The sequence below is a fragment of the Dipodomys spectabilis genome, unplaced genomic scaffold (assembly GCF_019054845.1).
Source record: "Dipodomys spectabilis isolate Male_0828 unplaced genomic scaffold, ASM1905484v1 ptg000052l, whole genome shotgun sequence".
In the NCBI taxonomy this organism is placed as follows: Eukaryota; Metazoa; Chordata; class Mammalia; order Rodentia; family Heteromyidae; genus Dipodomys; species Dipodomys spectabilis.
The window spans coordinates 389881-414320 of record NW_024870729.1 but is presented as its reverse complement, the minus strand read 5'-3'; the positions used below and the strand labels follow the sequence as shown (position 1 = coordinate 414320).

Here is a 24440-nt window from a genome sequence, read left to right as displayed (position 1 = left end):
TATAGGGATAGATCTAACAGCAATGAAACAACAGCAAAGCAATGAGAACAAAGAAACACCCATGACTTTTCTAGGGTAAGCTATTACCATTTGGATGGGGGGGGGGTATCAAGTGTCCTGTGTGCTTTAGTGAAAAGAGATGAAGGCAGACCATGGTCAGAAGTGACTAAGGCCCTTGACCTAACCATTCCTGTTTGGCTAACAAAGCTACAAAGAATTGTCACACAGCCCAGCAGCACGAATGACTCATCCAACTGAAACTGGATGAAACAGGTTAACTAGCTGTCTTTCCCATATTTGACACCTGAGATGTGCACTAAGTAAGATAAGACACCCATTGCTTTAAAAATGGGAATTTTATTGTGAATCATCTAGCTAGATCCGTAGAATGTTGTATTTGCATAGTAGGGATTCATTATCTGGAAGTGCAGTTAATAGGACAAGGTGAAGCTTACTGATAGAGAAGCTTTTTTTCTTTTGGCAATACTGGAGCCTGAAACTTGGCTTTGTGCTTGCTAGGCAAGGGTTTACCACTTGAGTTATGCCTCAAGACCTTTTAAAAAAAAAAAAAAGACTAAGTCTTGTTATGTAGTCCAGACTGGCCTTAAAATTCACTCTTGCCCCTGTTCCTTGAAAACTGGGATTATAAGTAGGCACCAGCATCTTGAAGCATTTCAAGGTGCATTTTCTTGCTGTAAAGTGCTGGGCATTTCTCATGTAAGTGATCAGATAGGACAGATATTTACTCGATATAAATCTCATCTAACTGCTTTCAATTTCACAGCAAATTTAATTTCATTGTGGACAGGCTGACATACCTTCTCCCCTACCCCAGGGAAAAAAAGCTTTTGGGTCAGCAGTATGGCAGTCTTGTCAAGTTGTTTCCAGTATTAATACTGGAATATATTTCCAGTATTACATAATCCAATATTATATAGTCCAGTGTTAATACTAGGATATACACAATACTTGTTACTGGATAGCACAGGGATTATGTATGACTGATTCCCTATGACTAACAGTCTCATTTGTGAAAGACAAACTGACCAAACACATCCAGAACAAATGTGTAAGCCTTACACCCTTCATTTTGTTTCCTAGCACAATGGTAACTAATGAAAGCCATATGTGCTACAATAATGGCCACCTTCCAGACTCCTGTAGCCTCTGTGGGCATAGGAGGTAGATGGATGTCTGACCAGCTAAGCAGCAGCCAAATCATTTTGATTGCCATGTTTAACTTCCCAATTTTTCTGATTAGGCCTTTCTGAGAAATATAGCCATCTTGTCTCAGGGTGCTTTGTTTCCAGGGCACTGTTCCTACTGGTGACCAGTCTGAAAAAGTTGGTCAGGTGTTCTGAAAATGAATTTTGGAGTCCCAAGTTTTGATTAGGGATTTTAAGCCATGATAAGCAAAAGTATCCAGGATGCCAAGCTGCTTCCATAATGTAGCAACAACAAAAAACCTTCTGAAAAGATACACACAAACAGGAAGCTGTTCAAAAACATGGTGGGGATAGGCTTTACATAAAGTTTAGTGTGATGACACAATAGTACAGAGGAATTGGGCTTTGAATTATGTCTCTCTAAATGGTCTGAACTTGGTGTCACTGCTGATCCCTGGAATGGTCACAAGCCCACCAAGTAGAGTAAATGGCTGATCCTCAAACCAGACACGGAGTCTCAGCTGGAGTCCTTCATGGATGTGGTGCTACTGCTGCGCTGGTCCTTAGGCTCCTTTGGAATTAGCCTTGCTGGTCTGAGAGATCTTAGATTTGGCCTGCAGGGTCTAGGTATAAAACATAGGACCATGGGTCACAACTGGATATGTTAAGTTCTTTGAGACTCCCTGTTTGGTTTTGCTGAAAAAAGAACTGACCACAAAGTTATATCTGTGTATAACCTACATTGGTACTAAAAATGAGGAAGACATGCAAGCAGAGCCCCTGTGCCTTTGGGTCATTTTCTAGATGCTTAGCCCATCTTTGTTCACATAGCAACTTGGAATGTTCAAAGCCACACCACAGTTCAATTCTGTGAATTCTCTACTGTTTACTTGTGTCATGCTGTCTGTCTGTCTCCAAATTCCTTCACCCAAATCAGAAAAATAGACACTTAAGTAATTTATATACACACACACACACACACATATACATATTTCTGCTAACATTTAAATTGCTTCCTAGTAGTATTTCCTGACACCAGAGGTCTTTGTAAGAAAAAAAAATAAAACATTCCATCTGGTGCATAGAAAATAAGGACCTTTGTATACTGTAATTTAGTTTTTAGACTTAACATGTTTAAGTCTGGTTCACCATTAAATTATTTGGTAAATTTGTTTTTTTTTTGCTTTTGGATAATGATAAAATACAGTGGTTATGAGATGACTAGAGTTCAACCTACAAGTTCTGGTTTGGATGACAGGACCTGTGCAGCATTTTTCAATAGTTAGAATTCTAGTCTCCCTATCCTTATAGATAATTAACTAGAGGGAAGGGAGTTTTTCTGAATACTTACAGCTTCTTGAGAAGAAGTGATGGATCCTTGGGGTAAAGAAGTAGGTGCTGATGGTTTTATGGGTGTTGATGGTACTGGGGGTAGTTGTATAAATTCTTCACCCTTAAACATCACAACTGAGGGTTGGATTACTGATTAAAACAAAATGTATACTAGGTCTACTATCATGACTCAAGGAATTTATAACAATTGATTCATTCACCAGCGCAGGATTTGAAAGGCAAAATCTGAAATATAACATCAAGTAATGGAGCTACATACCCAGCCCAAAATACTAAACTTAGAAACATGCAGTATAATAAATAAGCCTTAGGAATGCTAGGGGCTTAAAAGAGAAAAATTAGTTAATTCACATAAGTCCTCTAACCTTAGTTCCTTTCAGCTGAGGTGCACGATCTACCATATTCTCTTTAGATTCAGGGGAGGTAGGTGATTTCATAGAAATGTTTGTCTTTGGAGCCTAGGGAAAAGAATATTTTACATAGTATAAGATCTCTGCTGCTCTTTCAGAAATTTGGAGGGTCTTTTACAGTTACTCTGCTTCTAATAGCATTGGTGTAACTTAGTCAAAATTGACACCAATCATTTTTTCTATCACAAATGGTAAATTTGTCTGACAAAAATGGTAGATAATATTTAATATTCATTTAAAATGTTGGAAAGAAGCCAAGCATCAATGGCTCATGCCTATAATCCTCGTTACTGAATAGGCTGAGATCTGAGGACTGCATTCAAAGCCAGCCCTAGCAGGAAAGTCTGTGAGACTTATTTTCAGTAAACTACCAAAAAAAGCTGGAAGTGGAGCTGTGGCTCATGTGGTAAGAGTGCTAGCCTTAACTTAAAAAGAAACTTAGGACCTCAAAGGGAGGGAATGAGAGAGAAAGAGGGAAGAGCTAACACTAAGCAAAAGGAAAGAAATATATATATCACCTGATTTGGAACAAATAGTTTTTTTTTTGTGAGGGGAAAGGTCTGGTCGTGGGGCCTGAACTCTGGGCCTGGGCGCTGTCTCTCAGCTCTTCAGCTCAAGGCTAGCGCTCTACCACTTGAGCCACCATGCCACTTCTGGCTTTTTTCTTTTTTGTGGTGCTGAGGAATCAAACCCACGGCCTCATGCATGCAAGGCAAGCGCTCTACCACTGAGCCACCTTCCCAGCCCCGGAACAAATAGTTTTATTGTTAAAGTTCGTAGAGTTCATAAGCTTTGTAGATTAAGATGATGATTATCTTTGTGAAGGTTAAAATGTGTTTGCGACTTTAGCTAAGTATAACTTACAGTACTGTGAAATTTCTGTAAACACTTAATCTCAATAAAGAAATATTAAAAAAAAAAAAAGCTAGAAGCTTAGGGACAGCACTCAGGCCAAGTTCAAGCCCCAGGATGGAGACACACACACACACACACACACACACACACACACACACACACACACACACACACGCACGCGCTCAGCTGGGCGCCAGTGGCTCACTCCTATAATTCTGGCTACTCAGGAGGCTGAGATCTGAGGATCAAAGTTCAAAGCCAGCCCCGGCAGGAGCATCTGTGAGACTCTTACCTCCAATTAACCACCAGAAAACTGGAAGTGACTCTGTGGCTCAAGTGGTAGAGGGCTCACCTTGAGCTAAATATAAATAGCTCAGGGACAGCGCCCAGGCCAGAGTTCAAGCCCCACAACTGATCAAAAAAAAAAAAAGCTTAAAAGAAGCTCCTGAGAAGCTGGGGGCATATCTCAATAGTAAAGTGAATGCTTAAGTGTGTGAGCCCTGGGTAACACAAGGAAAATGGGGAAGGAGGGATACAATAATAGATTAAATTAGGGACTGAATATCTAGCTAACCTAACTTTAAGAATCACTAGATTTTAAAAATTTATAACCAGGTGCTTGGTGGCTGACATCTATAATCCTAGCTACTTAGGAAGCTGAAATCTGAGGATCTCAGGTAGACAAATCCTGGAGACTTGTCCTTAATATACAAAAAAAAAAGAGGTATGGCTCAGGTGGTAGAACACCATCCATGAATGAAAAAAATTGAATGAGAGCTTGAGTCCCTGAGTTCAAGCTTCAATATTGGCACAGAAATAACAAATTTAAGGCGAGCACCAGTGGCTCACACCTGAAATCCTAGCTACTCAGGAGGCTGAGATCTGAGGATCACGGTTCAATGCCAGCCCGGGCAGGAAACTCCGTGAGAGTCTTAATAAACCACTTGAAAATCGGAAGTGGCACTGTGGCTCAAGTGGAAGAGTGCTAGCCTTGAGCTGAAGAGCGCAGGGACAGCACCCAAGCCCAGAGTTCAAACCTCATGACCTGCAAAAAAACAAACAAATAACAAATTTATGCTCTGTGGAAATAACTTGTGTACTTTGAAGGAAAAGAGTCATGTAAATCCAAAATTCTGTTCAATTCCGTGTTTTTCTTTTTTTTTTTTGGGTCCGGTCGTGGGGCCTGAACTCGGCCTGGGCGCCGTCCCTCAGCTCTTCAGCTCAAGGCTAGCGCTCTACCACTTGAGCCACAGTGCCACTTCCGGCTTTTTTCTTTTTCTTTTGCTTATGTGGTGCTGAGGAATCGAACCCAGGGCCTCAGGCATGCAAGGCAAGCGCTCTACCACTGAGCCACCTTCCCAGCCCCCCAATTCTGTGTTTTTCTAAGTTATTTCCAAAGCCAGAAAGTGACATCTGGATAAAGACTCCCTACCCATCAAGAATAATTTTGAGAAACAGATTTAGCTTGACACTGCACTCCTTCAAAATTACCTTGCTCTTGAGAGCAGGCTAAAAATAATGATTAACTTTGGTCTGTCCTAAGTGGGCCCAGAAGTTAAATCAGGAATTGACTAGCCTGCCTTAATAATCTGCACTACAAAATTGTTTCTAGTTTTTCTAGAACCCACTGTGGACAAAACCAAAACCAGATTACCCTCTGGAAATGAGAGAAGGCCATATGGGTATTTCCTAGAGTAGACTTTTCATGTTGGTTTCAGATAGTTATCTTTGATGTGTGCTAGGAAGGGTCAACAGCATTCCTTTCTTTTTTTTCTTGTCAGTAATGGGGCTTGAATTCAGTGCCTGAGTGCTGTCCCTGAGTGCATCAAGGCTAACTCTGCCACTTTAAGCCACAGTTCTACATCTGGTTTTCTGGTAGTTAATTGGAGATAAGAATCTCATGGACTTTCCTGCTCTAGCTGGCTTTGAACCATGATCCTCAGATCTCAGCCTCCTGAGTAGCTAGGATTACAGGTGTCAGCCACCAGAACCTGGCTCCTCAATAGCACATTTTAAGGTTAAACATATCAGTCCTAGCTCAGGCTGATATATATATATATATATAATCAGTCCTCATTTAGCCAAAGCTACTAAAATAAATCACATGTGCAGCATTTTTCTTTTTCACTCATGAAAATGGAATTATACTGGAAGCAAGACACTCCAGTACTTAGGCCCATCCTGGACTGGTTCTTCATGTGCTCGGCAAATTAGTTACGGAAATAAAGTTGAAGGAAGACAAAAAGTTAAGTCTAGGTTAGCCATTACAAAAAAAAAGTCTGGATACAAAAAAAAATTCAGTTTAAAAGGAGAGAAAGAACAGAAGTGAAATAAAAACAGCAAATAAGGACCACGTAGTTAAAGAGTAAAACTATTAGTAAACTTAGTAAAATTCCTGTGTCAAGCGTAAAGGCAGTAGTACTCCTATGGCTTGCAATAGTCTGGGTAGATTTGTGGGGAGGAGTGGAAGATAGAACCATGGCCTCACACACATAGTTGATCACGAAACTGTACACACATCCACAAAAATTCTGCGTGGCTTTAGAGGACCTTTGGAATTTTTCTAAAATATTGCATAGATGGCAAGGTAGTAGGAGAGAATGGTGAAAGGGGTAAAACTGATCAAGATGAATTATATACATAACTGGACATGTTAAATTGAAATTCCTTTGTTATAGCTACTTGAAGTTTTGTTGTTTTTTTTTGTTTTTTTTTTTGGGTCCGGTCGTGGGGCCTGAACTCTGGGCCTGGGCACTGTCCCTCAGTTCTTCAGCTTAAGGCTAGCGCTCGACCACTTGAGCCACAGTGCCACTTCCGGCTTTTTTCTTTTTGCTTATGTGGTGCTGAGGAATCAAACCCAGGGCCTCAGGCATGCAAAGCAAGCGCTCTACCACTGAGCCACCTTCCCAGCCCCAAGATTTTTTTTTTTAATGTTAAAGCCACTTGGTCCAAATTCCGAAAGAAATGCTTTCCTTGACTGCAAAAGGAGACAAACACTGGTGGAAAGGTTCAGTTATGGAACTCCAGATTTTCTTCCAACCTTGTTGCTTACCTTTATACTTGGTGGTATCTCAATTGGCTTTGGTTTCACATCTATCAGGTAGAAGGTACGTGAGAGGAGCAAAAGAGAAGGAGGGACATTTTCCTTTAGGTGGAGATCCAGCCACTGGAGATGGAAGGACATAAAACATAGTCATCTACTTTTGTTACACCTTCCTCTACTACATGCTGTAACCTCTAGTAGAATAAGGATAAAACCACTAGCCTCCTAGGTAGGCATCAGGGGCTCATGTCTGTCAGCCTAGCTACTCATGAGGCTGAGATCTGAGAATCACAATTTGAAACCAGCCTGGGCACTTAAGTCTATGAGACTCTTATCTCTAGTTAGTTGGCAAAAAAAAAAAAAGTCAATCTTATTAACTCAAACCAATATTAGAATGAGAAAGATTAAGTTTTTAAGAATTGGCCAACTCTTGGAGGGTTTTTTTCTTGAAGACAAGGTCTTTCTAGGCTATCTCAGTCTCCCAAGTGCTGAGATAACAGTGTGATGCTTGGCCTGGCTTTCTTTTTGTTAGTTGTGGGGCTTGAGCTCAGGGCCTGGACACAGTCCCTGAGTTCTTTTTGCTCTAGAATAGCCCTCTACCACTTTGAGCCACAGCACCACTTCCAGGTTTCTGGTGGTTAATTGGAGATAAGTTTCATCCTGCCCAGGCTGGCTTTGAACCACCATCCTCAGATCTTAGCCTCCTAAGTAGCTAGGATTACAAGAGTGAGCTACCAGTGCCCAGGAGCAGGATTTTCACTTTTTTTTTAATTTAATGATATTCAGGGCCTCATGCTATGCAGGTGCTCTACCAATTGAGCCATGTCTCCAGCTCCTGGCCAAACTTTTTAAAAGAAGCATTTTTAGATCATAATTGACCAAAAGACAACTCAAAAAGTAATGTATTTAATAAAAACAAGTCTGGGGCTGGGAAGGTAGCTCAGCGGTAGAGTGTTTGCCTTGCATGCATGAGGCCCTGGGTTCAATTCCTCAGCACCACATAAGCAGGAAAAAAAAAAAAAACCTGGAAGTGGCGCTGTGGCTCAAGTGGTAGAGTGCTCGCCTTGAGCTAAGAGCTGAGGGACAGCGCCCAGACCCAGAGTTCAGGCCCCACGACGGACAAAAAAAAAAAAAAGTCTGCCTCTATCCCTATTCTCTAGCTATCCTTTCCCCTGGAAGCAACCATTGATACCAATTCCACAGACAATTTTCCAGGGTTATCTTATGCACATACAAAAAAATAATAATAAGGGCTAGGAGATGGTAGCTCACACCTGTAATCTAGCTACTCAGGAGGCTGAGTTCTGAGAATTTAGCTTCAAAGCCAGAGAGGCCAGGAAAGCCCATGAGATTCGCTCTTCCTCCATAGTCTAGAGTGCTAGCCTTCAGCAAAAAAAGCTTAGTGTCCAGGCCCTAGGCTCAAGTCCCAGGACCAACACACACACGCACACACACACCACAAAAATCAGGGTCTTATTTAGCCAAATCTAGCTTCAAACTCTATTTTCTTGTCTTGACTACCTGAGTAGTTGGGAACCACAGGCATAAGCCACCACCCCTGCAAATACTGTCTGTCCTTTCCTTTATTTTTTTTTTTATACTGAAATATCTTGGAGATGGATTCATATCAGTAGATTTTAAATATCTGTACCGAATTCTGTTGTATAGAAATGCCATAATTTGATGATTCTCTTATTAATAAACTTCAGTCTCCAGTCTCATTGCTATAAGTAGTGCTGCAATGATACTCATGTCATTTTAGGATAAATTCCTAAAAATAAAATTGCTAAGTCCAAGTGTTTGGCGTATTGAAGTTTAAAAGATAATACCAAGCTGGGTACCAGTGGCTCATTCCTGTAATCCTAGCTACTCAGGAGGCTGAGATCTGAGGATACTGGTTCAAAGCCAGCCAAGTCCATGAGACTTTCCTAGAAAACCAGAAGTGACACCGTGGTAGAGAGCTAAAAAGCTCTATTGAAAAAGCTCAGGGACAGTGCCCAGGCCCTGGGCCCAAGCCCCATGACTGGCAAAAAAAAATAATACCAGCTGGGCGCTGGTGGCTTATGCCAGTAATCCTAGCTTTTCAGAAGGCTGAAGTAAGGATTACAGTTCAAAGCCAGCCAAGGAAAGAAAGTCTAAGACTCTCATCTCCAATTAACGACCAAAAAAAGCTGGGAGCTGTGGCTCAAGTGGTAGAGAGCTACAAAGCTTGAGCTAAAAAGCTCAAGCTCAGGAACTGTGCCCAGGCCCTGAGTTCAGCCCTAGAACTGGCACACAAAAAAAGATAATTCCAATTACTGTTGAGGACTTTACAAGCAATGCATGAGTACTCTTTCTATCCAAGGATCAGAGTTTAATACTCTAAGCATTGCCAATATCATAAGTTAATGTAGTATGTCTTAGTTCTAATTTATGAATAAGGTAAAATATTTCATATGGGTACCATTTTATGTTTGTAAAAGTATTCAGTTGCCAAGTATAGTTGGTCCTGCATGTAAGAGAAAAACTAAAACCTAATAGGCGTTTAAAGGCACAGCACTAGCCCCTATTACAAAATAATATAAAATTATAAAAATAAGAATTATGAGCTGGGAGCATAGCTCAAATAGAAGGGTTCCTGGCTAGCATGCAGTACCTAGTACTGCCAAAAATAAGAGGAGAAAAGGGGAAGGGAGGGCAGAGAGGAAGAGGCAAACAGAATAGGAATAAATTGCTTTGTATTTAAGCAGTAATGCCTTTAGTTAAAATACAAATATGTTATTTGAAGGGCACTATTAAACATCTATAACCAAAGCAAACACTTCTAATTGATTAGGGGAACTAAGTGGAAAAGCAGCTTCAGGTGGGCTACCAGGCATAATCTGGATTTTTTGACAGACTGGCAAGCCTCAGAATTTCTGCCAAGTCCCTTACTGTGCATGGAGTAGGCAAATTCTAAAGTGGCCCACGATTCCCCTATCTCTGGTATATCCATACCTCCACATGTTCAAATACTACTGTAGGTGATACATGGAAGGATTTTGCAGATATAATTAAGATTCTATGGCAGCTGATTTACAAGAAGGATATTATTCAAGTGGGCCTTGTATAATCACATGAGCCCTTTAAATTTGGGGCTAGCTAGGGGTCAAACATGGGAAGTTCAAGATTGGGAACACAAGAAGAATCTGAATGTGAGAAGTCCATTGCTGGCTTTGTAGATGGAAGAGGGCCAAAAGGTAGAAGATGCAGGTGGCCTCTTAATGCTGAGAGCAGCTGGGGGCTGGCAGCTAGTGAGGAAGCAAGGATAAAGTCCTTGTTCCTACAGCTGCAAGGAACTACGTCAGCCAACAAAATAAATGATTTGGAAGTAGATTCTTTGCTATGCCCTTTAGTAAGAAACACAGGCTGTACTGGAAGTGTGAACTAAAAGGCACTGGTTTGGTTTGTTTGGTGCCAGTATTTGGGCTTGAACTCAGGGCCTAGTCATTCTCCCTTAGCTTTTTTTGCTCAAGGCTGGCAACCAACCCCTTAAGCCACAGCTCCACTTCCAGCATTTTGCTGCTTAACTGGACATAAGAGTGTCACAGGGCTGGGAAGGTGGCTCAGTGGTAGAGCGCTTGCCTTGCATGCTCAAGGCCCTGGGTTCAATTCCTCAGCACCACATAAGCAAAAAGAAATAAGCCAGAAGTGGCGCTGTGGCTCAAGTGGTAGAGCGCTAGCCTTGAGCTGAAGAGCTGAGGGACAGCGCCCAGGCCCAGAGTTCAGGCCCCATGACCGGACCCAAAAAAAAAAAAAAAAAGTGTCACAGACTGGTCTGGTTCTGAACCATGATGCTGAAACCTCAGCCTCCTGAGTAGCTAGGATTTCAGGCAATAAGCCACCATTGCCTGGTAATAGGCATTGTTTTAAGCCATTAAAATTTGTGATACTTTGGGCTGGGAAGGTGGCTCAGTGGTAGAGTGTTTGCCTTGCATGCCTGAGGCCCTGGGTTCGATTCCTCAGCACCACATAAGCAAAAAGGAAAAAGCTGGAAGTGGCGCTGTGGCTCAAGTGGTAGAGCTCTAGCCTTGAGCTGAAGAGCTGAGGGACAGCGCCCAGGCCCAGAGTTCAAGGCCCCACGACCAGACTCAAAAAAAAAAAAATTTGTGATACTTTGTAATACTGCTAGAGAAAAACTAGTGTCCTGTTCCAAAATGCCAAGTGTAGCTTATTTCAGTGTCCCACTGCTCAATGAAATAAGGCAAATTAGGTAAGATGGTTTACTTATTTGGATCTTAAATATCCCCTAAGGCCCATGTCATTCTGAAGGCCTAGTCCCTAAACTTGGTGCTGCTGGAGATAGGAGATGGGTCCGAGTGAGAGGAAGGTCAGGTGCTGGAAAATGCCTTTGAAAGAAATACTGGGACTGGGACTATGGCTATTTTTTTTTCCTTTTCCTAACCACAAAGGGATGAACAGACTGCCCCAGCCACATCTCTGTATGATTACTATGAGATCACAGTCCAAAGCAAGAAGGCTAAGTGACCATGGACTGAAAGCTCTGAAAGTGTAAACCAAAATAGATTTTTAAGTTGAATATCTCAGGTATTCTGTCACAGTAACAGAAAGCTGACTTAACAAATTTGCAAAGTAGAGATCTCAAAATGAGGTCTGCATATTGTATGAGAGAGAGTCCCAGTGAAGAAGGCCAGGAATGCTGTTGCTTGCCTCTGTGAACTGTTGTCGTAGCTGTTCCTCAGTAAGACCCAAGGATCTCATCCCTCGGGCCCTACAGGCCGCTTGTAGTTCTGACACACTCAAATCCTTCACCCCTTCTTTGGCAATCATCTGCAAGAAGTATAAGGAATCTTTTGATTCAATTTTGCATAATCCCATATGCCAGCAAAATACACAGAAACATAGAATTGAGGTTTTGACTCTCCCTTGCACTGATTTCTGCAAAGGCCAAGACCGAAAAGTAACAAGGGGACTAGGAAGGCAGCAGTTGAGATGCAGGGTATTCTTGTAACAAATATTAATAATAGAGAAATTCATATAATTTATTCCATATACATACATATATATACATATATGTGTGTGTATATATATAATATACATATACATATATATTATATATATATGTATATTGTCTGTCGTGGGGCTTGAACTCTGGGCCTGGGCACTGTCCCTCAGCTCTTCAGCTCAAGGCTAGAGCTCTACCACTTGAGCCACAGCACAACTTCTGGTTTTTTCTGCTTATGTAGTGGTGAGGAACGGAACCCAGGGCCTCATGCATGTGAGGCAAGCACTCTACCACTAAGCCACCTTCCCAGACCTCTTCCCAATATTTTGCTAACAAGTATTTCCCTTCTCAGTTTATGTTTGGCCTGCTTGTGGCATCCTTTTCTTCTCATAGCCTTTTTTGGGGGGTTTATTAGAAAAAATATTTTATTTGAAAACATTTCAAGATACTACCTGTTGCATGTCCCACTGCTACTCCCCCACCCCGACCCTGCCCACTGCCTCTACCCAAGAAATGCCCTTAACTCTCTAGTCCACAAAACTCCCTCAAAAAATAACCATACTTTCCACTTAATGTGATTCAAATCTATGGTACTTCTGGGATCAATATTGGTTCCAAAGTTATGAAAGCAACATCTTAAATATAAATGGAGTCAGTGGGATCATGTTTTCTCAGTTCCCTGAGATAGAATGCTTTATAGCAGCTGATTCAGATTCAGGAAATATTTTCAGGGGTGTGTGTGTGTGTGTGTGTGTGTGTGTGTGTGTGTGTGTGTGTGTGTGTGTGTGTGTGTGTGTGTGTGTGTGTGTGTGTGTGTGTGTGTGTGTGTGTGTGTGTGTGTGTGTGTGTGTGTGTGTGTGTGTGTGTGTGTGTGTGTGTGTGTGTGTGTGTGTGTGTGTGTGTGTGTGTGTGTGTGTGTGTGTGTGTACTAAGGCTTGAACTGAGGGCCTTAAGCTCTCACTTGACTTCCTTGCTATAGCTGGTCCTGTACCACTCAAACCACCCCTCCAGTCCAGCATTTTGCTAGTAATTAGAGATGTTCTTTCTAGGGGTTTTCTGCCTGGGCTAGCTTTGAACCAAGATCTTCCAGGTTTTGGCATCCCGAATAGCTAAGATTACAGGAACAAGCTACAGGTGTTAAACATTTTGTTTTGTTTGTGGTACTGGTGGTTGAGCTCTAGACCTTACATTTGTTGGCAGGCACACTATAATCTGACCTATGTCCTTAGACCTTTTTTACTTTATATAGTTTTGGAAAAGAATCTAGCCTAGACAACCATTCTCCTGTTTACATCTCCCATATAGCTAAAAAGATAGGCACGTGCTACCAAGCCTAGCTACTGGTTCTTGTTTTATGTGGTGTCTGGCCATGAACCATGAACCATGATCCTCTTGGTCTCAACCTTCTGAATAGCTGGGATTATATGTGTAAGCGTTCATGCTAAGTTATTTCCAGTTTTGAAAGAAATCTAATTAAGTTATAGTCTAAATGGTGCTTTCTGTAAGATGTCTAGGTCTTGCTTTTCCTCCCAGCATTATGTGTTGCCACCCATTTCCTCCCAGTCCAATTTGCCCATCAGAATATTTACTTTGGCACTATCCCCTGAGTGGGGACCAGAAGTGTGGGGATGTGGCCTTGCCAGGAATCTACTGAGCTGCTATTTCCTTCCCAGCATGTCCTAACTGCTTTAGATTAGTCCCAGCTAAGACATCAAATAAAGACTGCTTACAATGGCCTTCTCAATAAAATAACCCCCAGTACAGCAAACAATTCCAAAAAATGAGTAATCAAGGTTCAAGTAAGTTGTCATGGTAATAGTTGTTTAAACCACTCATTTTGTCAGAACCAGTCCATGACTAGACCCAACAGAGAATACTGCAGTTCATCACAATGTTACCTGAAGGTGCTTCCCAGTGCCTTGAAATCCCCTACAGCTATGGTTAAGCTCTTACTTCATCATCTGCTTTTATAGACTTCAGTGTCATCAAGAGCTGAAAGCGGAGCAAATTGTTGGTTCCAAAGGACTGCAATTCTAGCAGTTTGCAAAGGGCAACCAGCTGAGGTCGATCTAAATGCTCCAGGGCTAGCTGATCCTCAAAGAGTTTGGAAAATCGAACTATCTCCTTTGTGCTGGGCCTGTGGCCTGTCTGGACCTGGGCAATGGAACAACAAAGTTAATTAAAATGTATGTCCTACTGAAGATAAACATTCCAGTAGACTATTTGAAAGAATTGTCAAAGCAGTTATGAATTCTACTTACTGTGCAAAAATGGATCTTGTGTTTCAAAGAAGAGTAAAGAAATCTGCCTGAAGTCAAACTAAATCATCTGAAAACTTAGGAGTAGTACAAAAGTTTGACTAATTCCACCATCTTTCCAAGAAGTTAACATTCTCAACACAATTACTTTGGGCTTTTCTGAAAATTGCTGTAAATATTTACAATGTCATATATTTATAACTTAGATTTTTGCAACTAACAAAGATTGTGAGCAATTTGGAAGATCCATGATAACATGAATTTTTCATGTAACTCCAGCCCAGAAGTGTTTCATATGATTGAAAAGACTGACACCTGTTTTACGTAGGATGAGAACTGTGTTGAAGCATCTCCCAATTTGGCTTTGTTCCTCTTTGCCATTTCTGTAATTGTTTCTTGAAGGAACTTTGCTAGCTCCAACTTTGCAGCCATTTTCTTCTTTTGTCTTTCTTCCTTAATATTAGAAGAGGAAAAAGTTAAGTTAGGACGGAAGAAAAAACTGTTACCTTGCTATTGATTATCCTTAAAACAAGCATTGTACTAATGTGCAGATCTAACTGAATGGGTTTCGTGAGAACCAGAGCAAAGCTAAAGTAGCATCTTTAGCTTGTCTCCTTGATATTACATCTATTTCTCATGAATACAATAATCATAGCATTTGACTGACCCAAAATGAAAGGCTTTGTCATTATGAGGAATAAAATGGTATCTCTTTTTTTTTTTTGGCTGGTCATGGGGCCTGAACTCTGGGCCTAGGTGCTGTCCCTAAGCTCTTCAGCTCAAGGCTAGCACTCTACCATTTGAGCCACAGTGCCACTTCCAGCTTTTTCTGCTTGTATGGTGCTGAGGAATGGAACCCAGGGCCTCATGCATGCAAGGCAAGCACTCTAACACAGAGCCACCTTCCCAAGCCAAGATGGTATCTCTTAACCTCAAACTATCAAGTAGCATCTTGGCTGCTACTTGAATAAACACCTGGTTTGAGTAATCCCAGATTCTGCTCTATAAACAAGAAAATAAGAAAACTAACTATCCTAAAATAGTATAGAGTTTAAATAGAAAAGATATAACTATAATTTGTTCTTAAGTGCTATAATAAGTATGAAAAAAGTCACTACAAAGAAGAGAGTTAACTGGATGTCCTATAGATACTACATTGAGTCATATTTTGTTAGTCCTTATTCATCATCAGAAATGCAGTGCTGTTGGATGCAAGCTTGTAATCCTAGCTACTCAGGAGGCTAAGATGTAAGGATCCAAGTTCAAAGCTAGCCTGAGCAGAAAAATCTGTGACACTCTTATCTCCAATTGAACATTAAAAAGCTGGAGGTGGAGCTGAAGTGGCTCAAGTGGTTGAGTGCTAGCCGTGGGCAAAAAAAGCTAAGGGACAGAAACTAGGCCCTGTGTTCAATCCCCATTAGCAGCGTAGCATGCACACTTGCACACACACACAAAAGAAGTCATGAAATGACACGGGCAAACTTTAAATGTATATTGTTAAAAAGAAGTCATCCTGAAAAGGCCATATACAGTAAAAAGACCAGTGGTTGCCATGAGCTGGAGGAGGAACAGAGTAGGGACAAGCAGGAAGAATAGAAGGGGCTTTTAGAACAGTTTAACTATTCTATACAATACTGTGAGGGTAGATATAGACATCAGTACAAAACGGAGAACTGTAACTACCAAGAACGAAGCCAAATATCAAGTATGATATTTGGCTAATAATGATATATCAATATGGGTCCTTTAGTTGTACACATCACTTCACTGATGCTGGATGTCAATAATGAAAACTTAGGTGAGAGGTGGGAATGGTACATTAAACTCTACTCCCTGCCCAATTTTCCTGTAAACTACTTTTTCCTGTAAATTTCTTGACTCTTTTTCTGGTTCAAAGTACAGAATTCTGTCTGAAGTCAAACTAGATCATGAAAAATAGTCTTTTTTTTTTTTTGCCAGTTCTGGAGCTTGAACTCCAGGCCTGGGTGATGTACCTGAGCTTTTTTGCTCAAGGTTAACATGCTACCACTTGAACCACAGCTCTACCTCTGACTTTTTGGTGGTTAACAGATGGTATGAGTCTTAGACTTTTCTGCCTGGGCTAGCTTTGAAACTTGATTCTCAGATATCAGCCTTCTGAGTAGCTAGGATTACAAGTGTGAGCCACCAGCACTTAGTTTAATTTTCTTTTTGCTTTTTGGTAGTGGGGCTTGAACTCTGGGCCTGAATGCTGTCCATCAGCTCTTCAGCTCAAGGCTAGCACTCTACCACTTGAGCCACAGTACCACTTCTGGTTTTCTGGTGGTTTATTGGAGATGAGTTTCACTGCCTTTTTCCTCCAGGGTGGCTTTGAAACATGATCCTCAGATCTCAGTCTCCTGATTAGCAAGGATTAAAGGTGTGAGCCACCGCCACCTGGCTTAATTTTAAGTTAAAAAGAAAAAAAACCTTACCTTTTTGGATTCACTTTCAAAAGTTGATGGCAACATATTTGGGAAGAGTTTCACAAACAGTGGTATCAGAAACTCCATGAAGGGCACAATTACGAATACCATAAATGGAACCAAGCGGAAAACATCAGCACAAGTTCTCAACAACTAGAGGAATGAATGCATAAGAAGTACTCTATTATTTTAGGGCATACCCAAAACAAATTAACCCAAATCAAGCCTGCCTTGGTCCTTACAGTCTTAAAAGAAAGAAAGAAAGACAGGTTTTCTGCTACTCTGTGAAATATTTATGAGATTATCTTCAAGAAAATCTATAACATATCAGGCTGGGAAGGTGGCTCAGTGGTAGAGCGCTTGCCTTGCATGCCTGAGGCCCTGGGTTCAATTCCTCAGCACCACATAAGCAGAAAAAGCCAGAAGTGGCACTGTGGCTCAAGTGCTAGAGCACTAGCCTTGAGCTGAAGAGCTGAGGGACAGTGTCCAGGCCCAGAGTTCAGGCCCCACAACTGGCAAAAAAAAAAAAAGAAAAGAAAATCTATAACATATTATCTTCAAGAAAATCTATAACATATTATTGACATTGCTTAAGGATGCATATATTAATGACATAGCATTAATTAAAATTTATTGGGTTTTGGCTTGCCTGTTTGTGCTGGCACCTGGACTCGAACTACAGGCTTTGCATGCTCACAGCTGGCATTCTGCTGGTTAATTGGATAAGAGTAGGGTCTTACCAACTTTTCTGCCCAGGCTGGCTTTAAATGATCCTCAGTTCTCAGCCTCCTGAGTAGCTAGGATGAGAGGAGTAAGGCTGTGGCACTTGGGTTAAAATTTACTGTTTTGTTTGGTGATAGGATTTTGCTATGTTGTCCGACTGGTCTTAAATTCATGGATAAAACTCATCCTCACACTTCAGCCTCTCCATAGACATATGTTGCTGCACTAGACTTTAAAATTTGTTTTTAAATATGTATATGTTTAGCATATTAACACTTGTACTTATGCATTTAATTTGATACCTCTTAAGTCCTTTGGCAGATTAAAAGCACAATTGTAATCATTCTATAGGCAAATATATTTTAAAAAAATTAAGTGAGGGCTGGGAATGTGGCTTAGTGGTAGAGTGCTTGCCTAGCATGTATGAAGCCCTGGGTTCAATTCCTCAGTACCCCATAAACAGAAAAAGATAGAAGTGGTGCTGTGGCTCAAGTGGTTGAGTGCTAGCCTTGAACAAAAGAAGCTCAGGGACAATGCTTAGGCCCTGAGTTCAAGCCACAGGACTGGCAAAAAAAAAAAACAAAAAACATTAAGTGAAAGTTTGTTACAGACAAACTCAGAAGGAAACTCAGGTTGTGTGAAAGCTGCAGGTATCGCACAATGGTAGGGTACTTGTCTGGCATATGCAAGGCCAGGGGTTCCGCTCTCAGCACTACATGAAAACGAACTCCGGTTCTCACCAGTATTTATCATCCCCACTTTAGTATGTGAATTGGGGAAGTGTCCAGGCAAGCTACTTTGACATTTTTAAGATAAAGTTTAAGATGTGTTTAAAACTTGGCTCTTACCAAACCTAGTGGCTCTAATCCCAGCTACTCAGAAAGCTGAGCTTGGGAAAGGTCAAGACTAGCTCCAGCAAAAAGTTAGCAAGACTGTATCTGAACATAAAAAACTAGATATGGTGGAGCATGCCTTTAACCTTAGGTGCAAGGGTCAAAACTCAAGACCCTCTTCAAAAGATAACTAAAGCAAAAATTGGTTCCAGGTATGGCTCAAATGGTAGAGTGCCAACCTAGCAAGTATGAAGTCCCTGAATTCAGATCCCAGTATTTAAACAAAAAACCCAGTTTGGTTCCAAATAAATCACATTAAATTTCACATTTTCTTCCTCACATAAGATTCTTTCCTACCCTTCGTCTTTCTCGTCTGGTCAGCACCTGTCCATGCAGCAGTCTCCAAACCATTCTAGCAGCAACTTTGGTGTCAATCCAAAGTAAGTGGAATCCGTTATAATAATATTTAAATTCATCAACGATTTTTTGTCTGAAAGATCGTTTTCTTTCATTAATCTTTGTCTCAGGTCTTTTTGTGGACTGAGGACTTGTCTCTTTTGGATTTTCTGGGGTTTGTTCCAGCTGATGTTTACTAGGGCCCTGGTGTAGCCAACAAGTTGATGTGTGTGGCTTTTGGATTAGTCTAGTTCGTAAGTGAAGTCCTTCACTGTCTGACTGACTGATATAGGAGGAGTACTTCTTACTTCTGTAGTTCTTCACATAGTTCTTACTTAAATAATCTGGCAAGTGAAGAAATGCAAGCGATGGAGAATAAGAAGAGCAGGTAGGAAGCACAAAATGGCTAGGGAATCTGGAATAAAAAGCATATTCTTTCAACACAGAGCAGTACAAAATAATTTTTTTTGTTTTTCTGTTTTTTTTTTTTTTAGTGCTGGGACTATAGCCCAGGGCTCACCATCCTGTAAGGCTATACCAATGAGCTGCTTTTACCATACTCCTAAATATAACTTCTTATCCAAGCTTAAGTATAGTATGTTTAATCACTGAATGTGTTCTATTAAAAAAACTAATAAATTAATCCCTAAGTATAATTTGCTATAAGACATTAGAGGTTTTATTACAAATACCTACTAGCAAACATTTTTCTGTTAGAGATTATGTCTGATAGTGTTGTCGCCAAATACTATCATAAAATAGATAGAAGACCTGTGTTTTTACCCATGCTACTGATAATAGGAATTTTTAAGGTACACTTAGTGGTCTCTGTGGTGATTAACCAATCATATAATACTGTTTTTTGTAAGTATTTTCTGTGGTCTCCTTCAAATGAAAGGAACTTCATGCAGAAATGCCTTCTCCAAAATTTCTCAAGAACATTAGGAATAAGAATTAAAATTGAGTACTGTGACCAAGAGTCTATATATTATAGTATGGTAACAACTGACCATCTTCAGTTAAACTGGAAAATAAAAGTAAGACAAGCCAGGCACCAGCGGCTCATGCCTATAATCCTAGCTACTCAAGAGGCTGAGATCCGAGGATCACAATTCAAAGCTAGTCCCAGCAGGAAAGTCTGCAGAATTCTTTTTTTTTCTTTTTTTTAATTGTGAAAATACTGTACAGAGGGGTTACAATTACATGGGCAAGATAATGAGTACATTTCTTATCAAGCATTGTAGCCTCCTCCTTTGTTTTCCCTTCCCATCCCTTTCCATCCTTCCTCCCCCCTTCCCCTCCCCACCCTACCAAAGTTGTAAAGTTCGTTTTCCACATAACTACTTATACATCTCATTATTGCAATGAGTCCACCTGTATCCCTATTTAAATGATTTGTTTTTTCCCTTCCCCTCCACAAATTATACGGACATCCAATACAGTGAAAGTAGGGGTTATACCGTGGGGGAGGGACATACAAAGCAACAAAGAAATAATTTTATAAATGTGTTAGAAACAATCGCATGAAAGAAAAAACATTTGAATATATATCTTAGGGTTCATTTCCCTAACATCAACTTATCTGACCTTTTCTGCTTGACTCAGACATATACTAGTTATTGCAAATAAGTAAGATTCTTAAGCCACAAAAAGCTACAAGGAGATGTGTGGCTCAAGTTGTACAGCCCTAGCCTTGAGTGAAAAAGTTAAGGAACCATGCCCAAACCCTGAGTTCAAGTGCTAGTACTTACACACACACACACACACACACACACACACACACACACACACACACACACACACACACACACGAGTTCTGAGCAAAGAAAGTTACTGGCAAAGAGACTTCTGGCAAAAAAAATGGCTTTTCCATTCTTTTATTTTTAAAGTATGCCACAACATTTTTTTAAAGTAAAAATTAAAAAAAAAACACTCTTAATGGCCAAATTGGAAAGTGTACAGTATATTTGGCACATAGTAAGTTCTCAGTGAATTTTATGAATATATAAATAAGTGGTAATAGGCCTTTCTGAGAGACAGGCATATATCCTAGAACTGTGGACTAGCCTTTTATTCCTTTCTAAATCTGAAAGCCTTGTTTTATATCCACAATTTCAGAGGCATTACCCTGAAACTATCTTACCTGTCCTACACATCTACAAAATTATCAGCCTAATTTCTAAAGTTTAAATACATTAAAATGCCAAGATTCAGCACAGTTAAAAATCAGTGACATTGTATACTAAGCCAATCCTTTCATAAATATACTTTCCATCCAGATGAATGAAGTTCATATACCCGTATGGGAAAGGGACATTTCTAAAGCTTACCTTGTCCGGACAATAGCTAAGACTGAATGATAACTGTAGAAGGCCATATTTCTGTCTCAACTAACCAATACAAGAGACCTAGGCAAAAGAGTAAAGAAGTTAGTATTTAAAACAAAAACAAAAACATGGCTGGGGCTGGAAATGTGGCTTAGTGGTAGAGTGCTTGCCTTGCATGCATGAAGCCCTGGGTTCGAGTCCTCAGTACCACATGCACCGAAAAAGCCAGTATTGGCACTATGGCTCAAGCAGTAGAGTGCTAGCCTTAAGCAAAAACAGCTCAGGGACAGTGCCCATGTCCTGAGTCCAAGCCCCAGGACTGGCAAAAAAAAAAAAGACATAGCTGGGTGCAGGTGGCTCATGCCTCTAATCAAGAGTCTAAGATCTGGGCTGGGAAGGTGGCTCAGTGGTAGAGTGCTTGCCTTGCATGCCTGAGGCCCTGGGTTCGACTCCTCAGCACCACATAAGCAAAAAGAAAAAAAGCCTGAAGTGGTGCTGTGGCTCAAGTGGTAGAGGACTAGCCTTGAGCTGAAGAACTGAGGGACAGAGTTCAGGTCCCACGACTGGATTCCCCCCCCCCCCCCCCAAAAAAAAGTCTGGGATCTGAAGATCACAGTTCAAAGCCCATCCAATTAATCATCAACGCTGGAAGTGAAGCTGTGGCTCAAGTGACAGAACAAAAAAAGCTCAGGGAGCACCCAGGCCCTGAATTCAAACCCCAGGACTAGCAGGTGTGTGTGCACACACACCATCAATTAAAAGGTATCAGGATTTAAGTTTTTAATTATAGCAAGAACAGAAAATTTGCATATTCAAAGTGCAAATCTCCTTCAAGTTCATTCCAACAACTGTAACATTTTCCTAGCTCGTGAGTTGGAGATCTCAGTACATACAAAAGATCTGTAAGATGATGATGCTCATGGAAGTGGCTTGGCCTTCCCATTTTAATTTCTGGTCAGAGATCTGAAATATCTAATAACCTGCAAAGGGGGGAGGGGTAGTATTTAAGAAGGTAAGAAAGATATCCTCATTTTTAGCCTAAAAAAATAATCTGAAGCCAGGCGCCGGTGGCTTTACACCTGTATTCCTAGCTACTCAGGAGGCAGTTCAAAGCCAGCCCGGGCAGGAAAGTCCGTGAAACTCCAATAAACCACCAGAAAACCGGAAGTGGCACTGTGGCTCAAGTGGTAGGTGCTCTCCTTGAGCTGAAGAGCTGAGGGACAGCGCTCAGGCCCAGAGTTCAAGCCCCAAGACCGACAAATATAATAATAATAATAATAATTAACCTTTATTCTATTTGATCAAGCTATCCCAGCCCTTAAGTCTGAGCTAAAATCGCTCCCGTGCAGGTGAAAACGGGTTTTCGCGTTAGTGATTCTCCAGAGCTTTGGATCCCTTTAAGCTTCAAGCCTTTCTCCACCCTGCAGCGTTGTTCAGCTAGGACAGGCGGTACGCAGTTAACTGGGCTTAGAGGGTCACACTGGAACGGAAGACCTCAACCCCTGAACTAACATTCTGATCAGGGGATGGCAGAACCTCTAAGGCAGCCCATGGCGGAGGGCACAGGCTGTAGGAAGGCCAGACCTGCCCCGGCGGTTACGGAGCGACCCAGGCTGGCACTCCCGCCCTGGGCAGCAGCACCCCCTTGGGTTTCTCACAGCCCCACCCCTCCCCTGGGGGTTACCTGCGTGTCTGGCGCGTCACCACGCAATGCAAAACGCGTCCTCCGCTTCCTCAGCCCGCGGCTTTGGGGAGTGGGGTTTGGGTGGGCTGTGGTTGGGGTGAGGTCGCGGGAATTTTCTCTGTTTGTGGGAGATGCAGGGCTGGAGTAGGCCCGGAAAAGACGGCCCTCGGGAGTGATCCTGGTTGTAGAAATCAAGACGAGAGAAGCAGGGCGCATGGCACAGAGTGGAAATTCGGCGGCGACGCGCGGGAAAGGGGGTGTCGTAGAGGCTGAACTCCCAAGTTTGGAGGCTGGGTAGGGGACGAAATCGAGGGCGGAGGAGAGCAAGGTGGGATGGGGGCGCTGACGGGAGTAGGAAGGTGCAGAGGAAACGGGCTCCAGGAGGTGGGACGTGAGCCGCCCACCGGGAAGTAATACCGGGACCACCTCTACTTCCTCCTGGGGCCTGCCTCTACCTCCACCGCCCGCTCCCCGGAACGGCCGCCGCGGTCCTCCCAGTTCTTTCCCACTTCCTCCCCCACCCGACAGCTAGAAAGGCCCCGAGGCCTAGCCTCTATGGCTCCACCTCTTGCCTCTCACCATGACGTCACTGAGTGATGACACCACCATCCAATGAGCTTTCAAATGCTATGGCGCTCCTTCCTGGGAGCCCGCCCTCCAGGCCTTAAGGTCTCACCTTACTCGATAAGACTTCTCGATTGCCTTTAGTCCAGGAAGCGCCGGTGGAGTACACAGCTGACGTTTCTCTGTTTATCCACAGGATGCCAACCCTCCGAGAAACCCTGAAATAAAGGCTAGATTAAAGGGGATCTAATCCTAGTGTAAAGTCGGATAGTCGCTATGGTAACCGTCTTGGTATCACGAATGACGTCACTTTGATGTAGTTTCCTCCTCCCACTCACAACTCGGAAACTGCCTTTGGGGGACCTGAGAGCTGCGGAGGAGATCGAGGGGGCGTGGCAGAGGGGGAATGGGAAGGAAAACAACCCTCTGGCTTCACCAGAACGCAAGACAGGAAAGCCGAGAAATCTTTATATGGCAAAACCTAAATTCTTCTGAGAAATGGTCACTTAACAAGTGTTGGTTATGAACAGTAGTTTGTGTAGAAATCCCAACATCTGAAGTTTATATTTAGCATAGCTGTAAAATAAGTCATAGCACATTTGGGGGCACTTCGTTTCCTTGAATAGCAACAGTCTTGGCCCAGTGAAAAGATACAGAAATATTCTTATTTGCCCGTTCTCTCTTCCCATCCATTGATTTGGCTCTTCTTTTTTCTTTCTTTTTTGTCAGTCGTGGAGCTTGAACTCTGGGCCTGGGCACTGTCCCTCTACCACTTGAGCCACAGCACCACTTCTGACTGCTTTTTGATTTATGTGGTGCTGAGGAATCGAACCCAGCGCCTCATGCATGCGAAGCAAGCACTCTACCACTGAGTCACCTTCCCAGCCCCGGCTTTTAAAGACGAAAATTTAGTGACTCAGCTAACTCCAGACAATAAGGAGTCACTCTCTCACGGAGAATCCTATTCACATGTGAGCCAGTTACAGGCTTTTTTCATCTGGGCAGCACATGTGTGAGGATGGAAGATGGCGGGATTAAATTTCAGTAAGAACTGCAGACTATTTCGAATCCAGAAACCATTTTCAGCTAATAACCAAATAGGATCAACTATGTAAAGTAGATAAAACTTTTCAGTTTAGCCGCTAGAGGTCCCTTTGTGAATGTCTGATACCCAACTTTCCATATAAAGGTTTCATCTCACGTTTTATGTTTACTAGAATTAAAATCTACGCATCTTTTCACATCACTTTTCCCTCCCTGAAAATTCACAGTGGATAATGTTTTAGTTTTAAAGGATAGGTATAGCCTTCATACCCATTTTGCAAACATATCACTCACTGTATTTCCACATACATGTACTTTTTTCTGGAAAAGATTAGAAAGGATACAAAAATATTCCT

At 41.8% G+C, this 24440-nt stretch overlaps 1 protein-coding gene across 9 annotated transcripts; it reads right to left on the bottom strand.

Moving 5' to 3' along the window:
* Positions 1-337: 337 nt before the first annotated feature.
* On the bottom strand, positions 338-23010 carry Letm2 (leucine zipper and EF-hand containing transmembrane protein 2). 9 transcript variants are annotated; one of them, XM_042679397.1, is made up of 11 exons: positions 22932-22979; positions 20796-20873; positions 18427-18880; positions 16523-16666; positions 14385-14522; positions 13765-13965; positions 11517-11636; positions 6837-6950; positions 2885-2977; positions 2518-2619; positions 338-1789 (listed from the first exon to the last, which is right to left on the bottom strand). In XM_042679397.1, exons 2-11 carry the CDS (start codon positions 20840-20842, stop codon positions 1730-1732), a joined length of 1473 nt encoding a protein of 490 aa, XP_042535331.1. In that variant the 5' UTR covers positions 20843-20873; positions 22932-22979; the 3' UTR covers positions 338-1729. The 9 variants fall into 9 exon arrangements, with proteins under 9 accessions (XP_042535331.1, XP_042535329.1, XP_042535330.1 ...); XM_042679395.1 differs by lacking the exon at positions 22932-22979 and adding an exon at positions 22466-22562; XM_042679396.1 differs by lacking the exon at positions 22932-22979 and adding an exon at positions 22477-22562.
* Between the last annotated feature and the right edge of the window lie 1430 nt (positions 23011-24440).

Bases quoted from the DNA above. Each gene is read 5' to 3' on its own strand.
- Letm2 (XM_042679397.1), bottom strand. From the start codon at position 20,842: ATGGCCTTCTACAGTTATCATTCAGTCTTAGCTATTGTCCGGACAAG. The intron at 11,637-13,764 runs GTAAGAGCTTAA...TACTTCTTGCAG, and splicing joins CTATAAAAGCAGATGATGAA to ATGATTGCCAAAGAAGGGGT. The intron at 2,620-2,884 runs GTTAGAGGACTT...GTGATGTTTAAG, and splicing joins CTCAGCTGAAAGGAACTAAG to GGTGAAGAATTTATACAACT.